Source organism: Amblyraja radiata, chromosome 8, assembly GCF_010909765.2.
Source record: "Amblyraja radiata isolate CabotCenter1 chromosome 8, sAmbRad1.1.pri, whole genome shotgun sequence".
Lineage (NCBI taxonomy): Eukaryota > Metazoa > Chordata > Chondrichthyes > Rajiformes > Rajidae > Amblyraja > Amblyraja radiata.
Genome location: NC_045963.1, coordinates 65,856,911 through 65,872,869, shown reverse-complemented (window position 1 = coordinate 65,872,869; position 15,959 = coordinate 65,856,911). Strand labels below are relative to the sequence as shown.

General features: G+C 43.0%; 1 protein-coding gene across 1 annotated transcript in view; it reads right to left on the bottom strand.

The window, feature by feature from the left end:
- Positions 1-15,959, bottom strand: part of grm1 (glutamate metabotropic receptor 1) — a 174,742-nt gene that overhangs the window by 24,514 nt on the left and 134,269 nt on the right. Inside the window, exons 5-7 of the mRNA XM_033026417.1 lie at positions 8,309-8,477; positions 7,943-8,069; positions 5,295-6,225 (exon numbers count right to left, since the gene is read on the bottom strand). Of these exons, the coding sequence (XP_032882308.1) occupies positions 5,295-6,225; positions 7,943-8,069; positions 8,309-8,477 (1,227 nt within the window). The remainder of the gene's footprint in view (positions 1-5,294; positions 6,226-7,942; positions 8,070-8,308; positions 8,478-15,959) is intronic.

Genomic DNA, 15,959 nt, shown 5'->3' with positions numbered 1-15,959 from the left:
TATCCCTTCCCTATCCCTGTAACCCCTGTTCACCCTAGGTAAATTTAAAAAAAAACGGTTCTGTCTCTAATATTAATTTTCCAAGTACATATTTATATTGATATGTGATTTTTTTTTCATGATTTACTAATGAGACCTGGTCAGTTTTGAAATTGTGAGAAATAATCAGACACAAAATCAGAGGGATGACCAAACTTTTACCTCCTCCCAACTGACGCATGGGAGGCCTTTACCACAGCTTTTTCCAATCGTACAGTGGCCAATAACACCCACAACAGGACCATCAGAGGAAAGGGTCTTTAGACCCAAAGCATCAGGGAAAACCCATGTGCTAAAGGGGAGAACATGATAACTCCACACAGACAGCACCGGTGGACAGGATCAAACACTGGATCTGTGAAGGAGCAACACTACCTACTGTGCCTCCATGCTTGAAAGTGCACACCACCAGACCCAGGAACAGCTTCTTCTCCTCAGTTATCTGCATTCTGAAATGTCCTTCCATAAGCTAGGATACAGTCCTATTCACCTCTACCCCATTGCAGGCATTGGACTTTGTCTATGTAACTGGTGTACTACAATGCTATATTCTACACTCTGTATCTTCCACTTTGTAGTTGTACTTGAGTTCAGCTAGATTGTATTTATGTATAGTATCATCTGATTTGTTTTGCATGCATGCCAAACAACGCTTTTCAATGTACCTCAGTACACAAGTCAATATAAACCTAAACTTAAACTTTGCCTATGTGTAGAATCTCTTGAAATTAGTGAATTAATCTCCCTTATATTTTTGTGAGCAACTCCAGAAAAATACCACAAAGGCATTAAAACACTTTGTAGGTCGTACTGATTTTCGAATTTTGTTTAGATAGCAGAGAATGTTGGAGAAAAGGCAAAAGGCAGTTTCACTGAGCAGGGGTGGTCATAGGCCTAGACATTATGTAATTAAAACCTCCAGCAATCTCTCCAGCCAGACTCTGCAACCCTCATCAGGCTTTGGATAAAATAAAGAAAGATAAACTGTTCCATCTGCCAGCAAGGTCAGTATCAGTTGGACACAATTGGCAGAAGAATGTAAAAGAAAATAGTTTTTGTAGTTTGGAATGAATTGCCTCAAAGGGAATAGGAAATTTAAATAAGAGAAAAAAAAACCCTGAGTTACAGGGATCAACTCAGGGCAGTGCACACTTTTTACAGACTACAACAGAACTTGATGATGTATCTTCGAATCATAGATTTAAATAGTACGTAAACGGGCCCTTCAGCCCAATTTGGCCATTCCGACCAAGTTAATTTACTTGATCTAATCCCATTTGCCTGCGTTGGCTCATATCCCACTGTATTTCCTATCCATGTATCTGTCCAAATGTATTTGAAATACTGTAACTGTATCTGCCTTGACAACTTCCTCTTGTAACTCACTGACTGCCTTTCGCAGCTGTGCTGATGCACCCTGTATTTTTGTGAGAGTCATTGGGTGCATCAAGGTTTTTTCTCCTGGGTCACTGAGGTGTTGGAAGACTTTTCCAGTCTTGCAGTGCTGATAAAATTGTAAGTCATTGTAAGTCATACCTTCAAAGACAGTGTAGATTGATGACCATGAGTGTTGTTTGTTGGTCACAGAGTGTGTCACGTGAGAGAAGGATGCTACGGCCACTGAGTTTGATCCACATGACTACCTTTCCTTTTTCCCTGACCCATTATGTGCAAGAATGTTTACATAAAGTGTGGTTGACCTGCTCCATTTCCGTGGGTTATGTTCAAGCAGGGAAGAAGGTCTGAAGGTCTATTATCTATAAGGAGAAAACTCAACCCGAGTCTCACACCTACTGCTCTAATCTCCAATCCTTTGTCGCAATCATCTGCCTATCAACCCCCCCCCCCCCTCACCTGTGTCCATCTATTACCTTACATGCTTTGTCCTGCCTCTCTTCGCTTTCAGCTTTCTAAACCCCCCCCCCCCATAATCAGTGTGAAGAAGGGTCACCTATCCACGTCCTCTAGAGATGCTGCTTGACCCGCTGAGTTACTCCAGCACTTTGTGCCCTTTTGGGCACAACTCGATGTCAGAGCTATTTTTGGCCCATACTTTGCATCAGTAGCTGGCCCTGCATCATTACACGATATTACAGCAATCTTACATTTGAAACACTTTCAAAATATCAGTGGTATCAACATTTCAATGGTTAGTTACAGCCTGGATGCAAGCTGCTCTGATGTTACAATTTAAGCCTCCTGTCTTACATATGCTCCTGAGTGTGAGCATATTTTGTAAGTGCCCTGGGCATCTTTGTTGAAAGGGTATGCCCATGCTGAACAAATTTAGCTAATACTTTAACCTACGGCACCACAATAATCCCAATTTGTGTCAGGAATCAGATATAAGAAAAGATACAAAGTACTGGAGTAACTAAGTGGGTCAGGCAGCAACCCTGAAGAACATGGATAGGTGACATTTTGGTTCCTATCCATGTTCTCCAGGGATGCTGCCTGACCCGTTGAGTTACTCCAGCATTTTGTGTCTTTCCTTGGTAAACCAGCTTCTGCAGTTCCTTGTTTCGACAGGAATCAGATATTTGTACCTTGCCTTCCAAAGGTTAACTGAAAAAACAACCAGTAAGATGAGGTTCAACAAGAAACAGTAAATAACTTTTCTCTGCAAAATGTGAACACAAAAATCAGCAATAATGTCAAGCCAGTAATGTACAAATTCTCATCCAAATCACCTTGTTTCCCCATCTGATTTTGCTTGGAATCTGGTGACAATTTACTCTTGCAAGTTCTCTTTGACTGTTGATACTCCTGAGTCTATCTTATCTTAATTAATAACTGTTTGTGTGGCTGTGTCAACCACATGGCCAGACAAATAATACCAGAGACCTCCCAACACAGCCGGTGTAAAGAGAATACCAGAGAGTTCCCATCACAATGGCTGTGACGGAAATCGGTGCAACAGGCTGAACATTTGCTGATTATGAATACAAACATATATCTTCCAACCAAACAAGTAGCAGTGTGTGAACGTGCACCTCAGTCCTTGTGTTGGGGCAGATCAGGTTCACTGTGATGTCTTCTCCTGCCTTAGCTGAATATTACTGTACTGGACTCACATTGAGAACTTGGGAATATTTTATGAAAGTGGCCATTGATGAGTGTAATGGGGGAAAAAACAGATTAGTTTAAAGCATCAATGTTAGGTGCTTTTTTGAAAAACGATCAATATAATGGTGGCGGAGAATTGAAGGAGATTTGAAAACAAGATCTAACTAGTGGAGAGAAGGGTGCATGAAACAGGAACAAATAAATTAGTATGTGCAGGAAGGAACTGCAGATGTGTGTTTAAAACAAAGATAGACACAAAATGCTGGAGTAATGCAGCGGGGCAGACAAATAAAGTAGTGGTGTTTTATGACAGAGAGGGTACAGAAATTAAGAGATCAGGATGGATAATGGGGAGAGTTGAGGTGTGCTAAGAGGGTGTGAACAGTAGATTGCTGGAGTCTTCAGTTGACCTGATATCAAGGACACAATGGTGAACCAGCAGTGTGATTTGGGACAGCTGATAGAGAAGGGGAGAGAGAGGGGGATTATGAGTTGGAAGCCCACATGGCAACTGGGGGACTTAAATTCAAGTAATATTTTTATTTAATCTAGAATTTAAAACTAAAAGCTACTCTCGGGAGCAGTAAAGTCCAGGATTGTTGTAAAATCCCATCTGATTTACCAGTGTCCTTCAGGGAAGGAAGCAACGCACTTGACTCTGAACCCCCTCAGCTCAGGGGCATTTACTTATGGAGAATAAATGCTGACTTGGCCAGTAATGCTCTTTACTCTCCCTTGAGGTCCATTTTATGAAGTAATAAATATCTTTTTTAAATAATATGTTTTGGTACAGGGTGATAGTGCTATTATAGTTGAAGCTTTCTGTCCCTTGTTCCTGGTATGAAATCTGACCCGCTAGGAGTGTTTACCATGATATTACGCACAACATTTAATTAGGAAAATCCTGAGAAAAAGTACATTTGATTCTCCACGGTAGACAAAAATGCTGGAGAATCTCAGCTGGTGAGGCAGCATCTATGGAGTGAAGGAATAGGTGACGTTTCGGGTCGAGACCCTTCTTCAGTTTGAATCTCTATGAGCACGTCTGATGCAGGCAGAGAGTTGCAGTAGTCGGACCATTTCCACTAGTACAGCAGGTTTAAAGTTCTCTTTTTATAAAACGGCCACCTGACAAGAATAGGAAGAACTTTCCTTCATTGGTTAGAGAGAGCTAATGAGAAGGGGTTGGGGGTCATTAATTTAAAACAGACATCCGGAGAAGGAGGAGGGAAGAGGAAAAAGTTCTTCACATGCAGGCCTGGATAGACTCGGCTTGTACTCGCAAGAATTTAGAAGATTGAGGGGGGATCTTATAGAAACTTACAAAATTCTTAAGGGGTTGGACAGGCTAGATGCAGGAAGATTGGTCCCGATGTTGGGGAAGTCCAGAACACGGGGTCACAGTTTAAGGATAAGGAGGAAGTCTTTTAGGACCAAGATGAGAAAAACATTTTTCTCACAGAGGGTGGTGAATCTGTGGAATTCTCTGCTACAGAAGGTAGTTGAGGCCAGTTCATTGGCTATATTTAAGAGGGAGTTAGATGTGGCCCTTGTGGCTAAATGGATCAGGGGGTATGGAGAGAAGGCAGGTACAGGATACTGAGTTGGATGATCAGCCATGATCATATTGAATGGCGGTGCAGGCTCGAAGGGCTGAATGGCCTACTCCTGCACCTATTTTCTATGTTTCTATGTTTTGCCCCATGGGATGGTCACAACAGTGATCCTTAACCAGACAAGTGACAGGTTGTCCACTGCATTCCAGAGACAACTCACACCATGGTCAGTGGATACTGAGCAATGTCTGCTTCAGGGATGGTGAGACCAGCATGGTGTAAGCTGCTAGACAGCTGCAGGAACCATGAACCAGGAGATGCGCTTCCTACAGCATTGGTCCGAGTGGACTATACTGCTACAATTGTTTAAATATTTACTTTTGGGATGTGGGCATCAGCTGCATCCAGTGGGCCAGGAGCCACATGCCAGCCAGGTAAGATCCCATCCCTGAAGATGAGTGAATCAATTTGAGTGCCAATTGCCCAGTTTAACACAATGGAGCTACGGATCCCAGTATCTTGTCTTCTGCATCTCTGTACTGTCCCCACAACAGAGGCATGCATGACTGAGTGAGAGGAATGATTATACATTAAAACACAGGGCTCTCTCAGTGCAAGGCTGGAGCTCCTTACCTCGCGTTGCTGGCGGTAGTTTTCTTCCTTTTAAACATGTCGAGCAGGCTGTTGGACCTGCAAGCCACCTTCCCGTCACCCACATGCATGCGCACCACGTCCGAGGTGGTGAACGCACTGCGGACATTGCGCTCAGGCTTGGCGATGATGATGTAGATCTTTGGCGTGAACATGCAGCCCAGGGCCACCGTCACGCTTAGACTGACCGAGAAGCTGGTGGTGATGATCTTATAGTTGCTGCCAAAGTAGATGGGGATGAAAGCCAGCCATATGATACAGGTTGTGTACATGGTGAAGGCTATGTACTTGGCTTCATTGAAGTTGGCGGGGACGTTCCTCGTCTTGAAGGCGTAGTAGGTGCAGCTCATGATGAGCAGCCCGTTGTACCCGAGGGGAGCCACCATGCCCAGGTTGCTCGTGTTGCATATGAGGAAGACCTCGTTGATGCTGGGGTAGAAAAGGACAGGGTTAGGGGGCTCCAGAATCAGCAGCGTGACCACAATGGTCAGCTGAACGCTGATCAGTACGGAAGCAATAATCAGCTGGGCCCAGGCGCTCATGAACCTGGGCTTCTTCGTGCAGATCTTCTTCTTACTTCCGGCCAGGATCCTGGCGATGCGGTTGGTTTTGGTCACCAAGGCGGAGTAACACATGGCGGCAGAGAGTCCCACCAGGACCCTCTGGAAATAGCAGGAAGCCAGAGTCGGCATGGCCAACAGTGTGAACGGGCAGATGTAGCCCAGGAAGATGCCGGCCAGGATGATGTAGCAGAGCTCCCGGCTGGAGGACTTAACCACCGGTGTGTCCCTGTATAGCATGAAGATGAGAGTGACAAACATGGTGGCAAGGATCCCTAGGCAGGAGAAGATCACGGCGATAGCAGACTCCACATCGCTCCAGTGCAGATGATTCACATCAAGCCTTTGACAAGCTGCGCAACAATAGAAAGAAATAAAAGGTCAAAATAATATTTTAAAACTATTTAATATTTAAAATCGGATCTTACAGTTGCGAACCATTTTCCTTTCCCTATTCGGAAAACAGACCTTTCTGTTCTGGACCTCTTCCATTATCACATTCTAACTCGAGGAACAGCCCTTATATTCCACTTGGATAGCTTATAACCCAATAGTATGATCATTGAATTCTCCATTTTTAGGTAAACTAACAACCTCCCCTCTTTCTCTTCCTCCTCCCCCCCCCACCCCCCACCCACACACAATGTGCCCCTCCCGAGACTCGCACATATTTCTCCTCTCCCCTCCAACTACATTCCTTCCATGGCTTCACAATTCACGACTCTTCAATCCTTTTGTCTCACACATTTATTTTCTCTCTGGTCTTTGTCCAACCATTTGCCTATCAAAACTCCCCCTTGCCTGTGTACACCTGTTACCTGCCATGCTTTCCTCTCCTCTCTTCCAGCATTCTTCCCCCTCTCCATTGCAGAAAGTTGTGAATGCAACCCAGACCATCACGCAAACCAACCTTCCTTCCACTTACTCCATCTACACTTCATGCTGCCACAGAAAGGCCACCAGCATAATCAAGTATGGATCTCACCCTGGTCTCTCCCTCTTCTCTTCTCCACTCCCCCAACAGGCAAGAGGTACAGAAGTTTGACAATACATACGTCCAGATTCAGGGATTGTTTCTTCCCAGCTGTTATAGGGCAACCAAACCATCCTATCACCATCCAGAGAGTAGTCCTAACCTACAATCTTTGGAGACCATCAAACTATCTTTAATTGGATTTTATTGGGCTTTATCTTGCACTAAACGTTATTCCATTTACCCTGTATCTGTACACTGTGGATGGCTTGATTCTAATCATGTATAGTCTTTTTGGTGACTGTGTGGCATGCAACAAAAAATGTTATCGCTGCACGCTGGTACACATGACAAGAATATACTAAACAAACCACATAACAAACAACTATAATCTGTCGGAAGGAGGATCCCAACCCAAAACATCACCCATCCATGTTCTCCAGAGACACTGCCTGACCTGTTGAGTTACACCAACACTCTGCGTCTTTATTTTAAAAATTGCTTATCTCTTTAAGTGATTTGCTGCCAAATTTTAGTTGAAATGTTCCTGTTAAGAATTTTGGTGCTAAAATGTAAGCTGTTTTAATTTTACTTTTTGTGCACATTTTCAACACCTTATAGCATCTCAGGTTGAGGTCTTTTATTCTTGTTGAATGGCTGGGAAAACGGGCCCATTTTTAAAACATCTAAAGGCCCATCAATCTAGAAGAACATGAAGACTCTCAGAGTGAATCTGGGCAATGAAGCCAACAGCTGCTCTCATGGACTACTCATCTATAATAAGATGCCTGGCATGAAGGATTATCAAACTCCATGATCCTGTTTATGGATCACTGGATGACAAGTGAGAAAATCCTGATTTGCCAACCACATTCAAACGCATAGTGATCAAAACACAAAGTGTTGGAGGAGTTCAGTGGGTCAAGCAGCATCTGTGGAGGGATATGGACCGACGACTTTATTCGAAAGTTGAGAAAAGATCTTCTCATTGCCCTAGCTATTACTAATGGGACATGGGACCTTCCACAGCCCCCTGAGATGTCCCATTGCAGGGGTGCTGCCCATATCTCAGGCCAGTTCCCTGAAAATGTTGTTACCTGTGAGGTCATGGTTCGGCCACCAGCCCAGATCACAGGCTCTGCACGTGAACTCATCCTGCATGTATTCATTCTCCTTGCATGTTGTGCATATCCAGCAGCAACTCACCTCCCCCTTCCGGATAACCTGCCCAAGGCAGAAAGAAAGAGAGAGAACACCTTGGTAGAACATGAGGAAATGTTGGGAGTCACCTAGCAGTACATGGAGAGAGGAGAGAGAGTGACCACTGACAGAGTGAAATTACTTTTTTACTCCAGGTTCCCATTGAATAAAAGGGAAACAAAATCCAATTGGAAGCAGTAGCTGATCCCAGCAAGTTGGCCAACCATCAGAGTGGCTTGTGGCCCAACGTTGGTTGAACTCACCTTAATCTGTCCTATGGTGCATGGTTCACTACAGACAGAACGCACCATCTTGGTCATGTTCATCTGAAGCTTGTTGTCGTTTAGGTCCAGCAACCCTTCGTGCCAAGTCCCTATGTTCACGTAGCCGTACAGACCATTCTCTGTAATTTGAAGATTCATAATATCATACCTGGCAATTTAAAGAAGAAGTTTAACTGGGACCGGTACTCTCTGGTGTGGATTTCTGTAGTGACCCCATTGTGGGGAAGGACTTCACTCAATGAGAGTGCGGGTCCTGAAGATAGGCAGAGACCATGTCTCTAACTCACACTCTCTTTCAGGAAGACTTCCCGCTGGGTGCACAAGGTTGTTGAATAGAATAAACGTGCACAGTAACGCTCCTGTAATCTGGTGCCCATGGGACTTCAAATCTCCAGACTATTGGAAATTACTCCAATTAAAGGCCAAACATTTTCACTTTTTGCTCAATGGTATAATAAATTTCCCAGCGAACTTCTAGACCCCAACACTGACTCTTGTAGTTCCATGCATGTTTGTCCACAAGCACTGGCAGCTTTATCGTCATACGCTTCTACCAGACCATGATTAACTCTGCAAGAGTTCGCTGGAGACCACTCGCAGAACAGTACCGCAGCTCATCCATGGAGTTGTTCTCATCAACTGCTACTGTGTGTCACCACCCATTAATGAGTGATCTGCCCCTGCATCAATCACCAACATCACTGGAAGACCAGTTCCCTTCGCCGTGACCATGTGTTCGCCAGTGCTTGGGTTTGTGCCGCTGTCAGTGAGCGTAACATCAATTCCTGGTGTGTCTAATGAGCTTTCAGCACCCTGATAGTGGAGGACCCCTCTGTGGCCGCTTTCCACTGACCATTCTGGCCTTTCTTGCCTTTTAAGGTCAATGGGACCCAAGGATCTCCCATGAAAGGGACCTCACAGATCACCAAAGGAACATTTCCACATGTTCCGTCTCCAAGACAACGGGAAAATCTGCTTGTTTTCCTTGAGCTCCCAAGTGATCCAATACCTCTCCTGCTTGCAATTATCACAGGTCTACTCATGGAAGCTCATGCTCTATTTTCCTCCTATCTTCCTACTCCCTCGAGGCAACATCCAAGAATGGGATAATATGGTTTTTTGTTGTTGTTGTACACAGAGACAATTTGAGGTGGAGCTTTTAGCAGGTTTAACTATCAACTGAACTGCAGTGCCCGATGAGCAATGTATTCAGGTCAAATCGTGTGGCACATATAGCATTTAAAGATAATGTTACACTTACACATTTTACATACACACCTCTTTAATAGAACCTCAATTGAATTGGGTTTTTAGTGGATGAATAGGTTAAGATGGAACTTAAGTGATATCAAAGCAAAATTGCGTGTTACTTAGATACTGAGAGTCTGAACAAGCTACATGTAGGGAAAAGAAACAAAACATAAAATGCCGAACCCACTCAGTATCTCAGCTGCAGGGAGAAGAACCTGGCACAGGATCTGGTTTGTCTCTTCCCCCACCTCCCCAAACCCAGCTCAATGACTGCCGAACTCATCCATGCCTTTGTTGGAACCAGATTCAACTAGTCCATTGTTTATTTAGGCAGCTTTTGTCCTTGAATACTCATTAACCTTCACTCACCTTGAGCCCCATGCGCACATCACATCTGTGTCTGGTGACCAATGTTGGATTGTCATCTGGTACTGCCTCATTTTAAATTTCAAATTCAGTTTCCTCTGCTCCGAACCCCTCCAAGAATGTTCTGTTCCTTGACCTCTAGTCTTTTATGCACCCTCATTTTATAACCATATCACAGGAGACTGTGCCATCAGTATCTGCCCAACCCCTTAGAACAACTATTTATTTCTCGATAATGCTCCACCTGGCTTCGTCAGACTCTTTAAAGCCTCTCTCTTTGATCAAGTGTTTAGCTTTTGGTCAATGGTCCTTATGTTTCCGAGTGCAGCTCAGTGTAAACTTGGTGTCGATCAGCATCCCTGGGTTGTATATAAATGCAAATCATCATTGTGTGTTTCCAGCAATATTCTGTTTCTGCTTGCTATTTCACAAAGACACAATGTATGTGTGAGAGAAACTCTTTTCTGGGTGATAATTGGATCAGAGATGTGAGAGGATACCAGATAAAATGTGTGGCTACATCTGGAATGAAACCGAACTGATAATTAGTGCAGATATTCAGTTCCCATAAAGAAAAAGAAAAAATAAAGGAACAAAGCTCCAAAAAACTCGAGGTATTTTTTTTGCTCATGAATTAATGCAGCCATGTCTCTCCATCGTCTCAAATATTTACCATGAAACAAAAGTGAAGGCGTGTTTCATCTCCCAGAATGGGTGCTGCTTGACCCTTTGAAGGTCAGGTCTGACTGTTCAATATTCCTGAATAGGAACGAACTACAGATGCTGGTTTACACAGATGATAGACTCAAAATGCTGGAGTAACTCAGCGGGTCACGCAACATCTCTGGAGAAAAAGAATAGGTAGCGTTTCGGGTCGATATCCTTTTAAAGTCTCTATCTTTGATCAAGTGTTTAGCTTTAGGTCACTGCTCACCCATTCTCCCTCTGAACAAGGGTCCTGACCCGAAACGTCATCCATTCCTTTTCCACAGAGATGCTACCTGATCCGCTGAGTTACTGCAACATTTTGTGTCTATGCTCAATAGTCTAAGTACATGTTGGTGCATGGCTTGGAGCAGTGGTAAATGAGCAAAGGTGCGATGGAGCACATGGTGGTGGGCAATGTGTCTTGTTTAGTTTAGTGGAGAGAAACAGTACAGTGCAGAAACAGGCCCTTCAGCCCACCGAGTCCATGCCGACCGGTGATTACCGTACACTAACACTATCCTACACATACAATAAGGACAATTTACAATTTTACCGAAGCCAATTAACCTACAAATCTGTACGTCTTTGGATTGTGGGATGAAACCGGAGCACCCAGAGAAAACCCACGCAGGTCACGGGGAGAACGTACAAACTCCGTACAGACAGCACCAGTAATCGGGATCAAACCCGGGTCTCCGGTGCTGCATTCGCTGTAGGCAGCAACTCTACCGCTGTGCCACCGTGTCTGCCACCATGACTTGTGTTTGGGTGTGTGAAAGGGCAACAGAAATCCATGGATATAATTCTTTTTTTCTCTTCTCTACATTTGGCACATTCAATGCAGCATTGGAAGTGCATATTTCACTGTATTGCGACCTTGAGCTTCACTAAGGCATTGTTTAATGAACAAACGTGAGTGTTGTTGACGCATTGTTAGAGAATGTATTGAATTCATGGCACAATGTACGCAGAGAAAGCCTTGTAACAATTGTGTTTACTGTCAATATGTTTTGAGTAAAGTATATATTTGAAATAAGATAAGCCAATGATCAGTGATGTTGCCCTGGATACATGGTGAAATCACTGCAATGAACAGCCAGCAACAATGTTGAGTACTGCCGACAGTGAATCAGACAGAAGATAGACACAAACTGTTGGAGTAACTCAGCGGGGCAGACAGCATCTCTGGAAATGTTTCGGGTTGAGACCCTTCTTCAGACTGAGTCAGGGAAGAGGGAAACTAGAGATACGGAAGGATAAAAATAGAATGTAAGATGCAAAAAGGGCAGATTGAAGCAGATGATGGTCAAAGTCAGACAGAGATGGTTTAATTATGCAATGAGTAAATCGCGTGCTCAATTCTTGAGTTTCATAGATATCAAGTTCTTTATTCCTCCCAACTCATGCAGGACATACTGTAGAACTGTACAGCACAGGAACAGGCCCTTAGGCCCACAGTGTGTTTGCTGAACGTACTGCCAGATTAAAATAATCTCTTTTGCCTGTCTGTCATCCATTTCCCTCCATTCCCTACATATCCATATGTTTCTCTAAAGCCCTGAAATTGCCACCATCGTATATGCCTCCACAAACACCCCTAGCAGGGCATTCCATGAACCCACAACTCTCTGTGTAAAAGACTTGACCCACGCATGTAGTAGCGAACTGGGTCTAAAAATATTGGTTGTCAGGAGACAAAGGGGGCCCACTTCATCAGGGGCCCACTTGATATAGGGGGCCCACTTCATCAGGGGCCCACTTGCCATCGGGCAAGCTGACACCCTGGCCAGTCCGCCACTGCACGCATGTCCTTTAGACCTTGCCCGTCTCACCTTAAAGCTATCCCTCCTCGTCTTTGACATATCCGCCCTGGGTAAAAGATTCTTACTGCCTGTCCTATCTATGCCTCTCATAATTTTATATACTTCTATCAAGTCTCCCCCCCAGCCTCCAATGTTCCAGAGAAAGCAATCTAAGTTTATCCAAGCTCTCCCTATAGCTAATACCCTTCAGGCAGCCTCCAATAGTTTTTAATTATTTGTGCACGGGATCCCAAACTAACACTTTATTAAGTTATGATTATATGATTCAGTATGGAGAAGCAGTAATTTGGGTGGAAGATGGGAGATTGGTCAGGGCGTGACTAAATTAGTTTAATCTGAAGGGATCTTTAAGCATGGATGGTTCTCCAGTAGCAGATGGGCAGAAGGAGTGACACACATAGATAATGATACAGAGGTTAAAGCAGGCGTAATGATGATAGAGCAAAAATGAGATCATGAGCTTAGCTCTTTCAGATAAGTGAGATTGTAGCCATTCTGGGCCAGCCTGACACAGCAGGCATGGAGGGAAATGAACTGGGGGCGGGGTTTGAGTTCAGTTTATTAATTTTATTTTAGAGACACCGTGTGTAAACTGGCCCCATGTCTCACTGCATCTGCGCTGACCAAACAATCACCCATACTCTAGTTCTAACCTACATACCACGGGCAATTTACAGACACCAATTAACCTACAAATTTGCACATCTTTGGAATGTGGGCGGAATCCAGTGCACCCGGATAAAACCCATGCGGTCGCAGGGAGAATGTGCAAAGAGAACGTGCATAATCTTTTAGGTGTAGGGTTTAGGTTTATTATTGTCACATGTACCGAGGGACGGTAAAATATTTGTTTTGCATTCTATCCAATCGGATCAGATACTATACATAAATATAATCAAGTCAAACTCAAGTACAAAATGTAGAGCAAAGGGGAAGATACAGAGTGCAGAATATTATTCTGAGCACTATAGTGCACCTGTTCCACAATGTCCAATGTCCGCAATGGGGTAGAGGTGAAAGCAACGCACCCTAGCTTATGGACGGACCATTCAAAAGTCTGATAACAGAAAGAAGAAGTTGTTCCTGAATCTGGCGGTGTGCGTTTTCTAGCTTCTGTATCTTCTGCCAGACAGGAACGGGGAGAAGAAGGAATCACAGGGTTGGGATTATGTTGTTTAAGAAGGAACTGCATATGCTGGAAAATCGAAGGTACACAAAAAAGCTGGAGAAACTCAGCCGGTGCAGCAGCATGTATGGAGTGAAGGAAATAGGCAACGTTTCGGGCCGAAACTTTGCCTATTTCCTTCGCTCCATAGATGCTGCTGCATCCGCTGAGTTTCTCCAGCTTTTTTGTGTTCTTTGATTATGTTGGCTGCTTTTTCTGAGGCATTGTGTAGTGTAGATGGAGTCAAAGGATCAAAGTCAAAATGTTTACCTTGGGAACATCATGATGAGTCCAAGTTCAGGTGAATGCACAATGTACAGTGATTAGGAGTGACAGCTCAGAGTTAAAAAAAGTAACACAAGTTAAAAGAGGATGAAAAACAGTAAAAAAGGAAGTAACCATTAGCTATGAGGCCAGCAGTGAATCTAAATTTGGCTGATGACATTTCTAAATACTCCATTAAAATCAACAATGGACACTACATGGAGGGTATGATTTCAAAATTAATATTTGCATGAATATGTACATTTTATTGTGTGTTTTTTTGGTTACACAGTAAGGTGAAAAGCCAAGAATGCAAAAGTATTGATCATTGTGCACTGTACCTCTTGAGATTATAAATATTATTAAATTAATCTGTTTACCTGCTTGTGTGATTTTGTGCAATGTCTGTGACTGGAAGTAGGTATGTTGCAAAGCCTACCTGAAGGGTCGCTGAAAATCTGTCCCAGCCTGTGTGCGCGATTTTGGCGCCGTTTAGAGGGGGCGGGTTTAAAACGCGATTTTCTCTAGGCTGTTCAAATCGAGGATGTTCAGCCTAGTTAATTATTAACGAAAAATCGCTGAAAGACCCAGTCGCAAAAGCTATTATTAGTTTTAAAGGCCTCGTAAAATAGTTATAGTAGTTTAAAAATCAACCTCTAAACCCGCGAACACCAGCAACCGCAGGGTCTCATAAAGCAGTCAACTGAAGGAAGGCTGTATATTTTTACATTAAAAAGGGCTTCTAAAGATCCCTTTATACAAAGTTTAATATTGCGAGTAGCTCATTTTGGGCCCATTATATCCCGCAGTATATTTCTGGGCATTTGGGGCACAAATCTACCGCAATGTGAACGTTCTAAACCAGCGCGTTCCACAGGGACCCACTGGAAAGCTGATTTAAATGGGCATTTATTTACAGCAATTAAACACTAAATTCCTTCCATTTGGTCTATAAATTAATGTAAATGAGATTTAAAAATCATGTTTTATTGTGAATTATTTGTGAATATTATTTGGACATTTAGGCTATTTAAAAATGTTAATCATTTATTAAGAAATGGATAGATGTTTAGATCTAGTAATTGAAGTCTGAAATTAGCTACAATTAGGTAACTAACTAATTATATGCTTTAATTTCAGGTCATCCAAGTAAGATTATTTTATATTTGTTTCAGAATGCTTCAATCTATGATAACTGAAAATTTCATTCAGTTCTCTTAATTTATGGGCTTTTGACTGTTCACGATCACAGCTTTTTTGTTATGTCCATAGAAAATCAATAGGGAACAAGATGCTCATTTCCCAGTATGAAAATGGCCATAACTTTTTAAATACTTGAGATATGAAAGTGAATTAGGTGTCAAATTAAACTTATGTTTATGCTTTATCTGATGGGATAAATTGCAGACTTGATTTTTAAAATCTCAAAATTTTGTAACATTGCTACTGGAAGGCAATTTCTATCAGATGATGATGATGACATGATTGAGATACCCCCCCCCCCCCAAATGTTAAACACTCCAGCTGATATATTGGATATAACATCCAGCCACAACTAATAAATCCTACGTAAACCACCACGAGCAACATATTTGAAATAAACTATGCTCCAAGATACTGTACTTTCCAAATAAATATTGAAAAGTAAATATTTCCAACCTTACAGTCATGAATAATATATTAGGCGGAAAAATCACACATGTATCCCAAAACGATCACCCGTAAAAATCCATTTCAATTAAAGGTACCAAATAGTACATTTTAAAAAACGTCCAAATTTGGCGCATATAAAACTTCCAAGTAAAGTGATCGCTTTGAAATGGTGAAAGGGAAGAGGAGGTGTGAAGTGGTAGAAATTGTGAAGCTGAGCTGTCCTGCGTTCGGTGTTGATAATGAGGTCACTTCTGCTCTGGAGAAATTTAATGCAGATTCAGTGATCACTTTGCAGATTGCCTGCATTCACTCCACAAGACTTCCGCTGCCTGCCACTTTAATTTCCCATCCCATTTTCACTCTGATCTCTGACTGTGGCCTCCTGCACTGTTGCAACGAG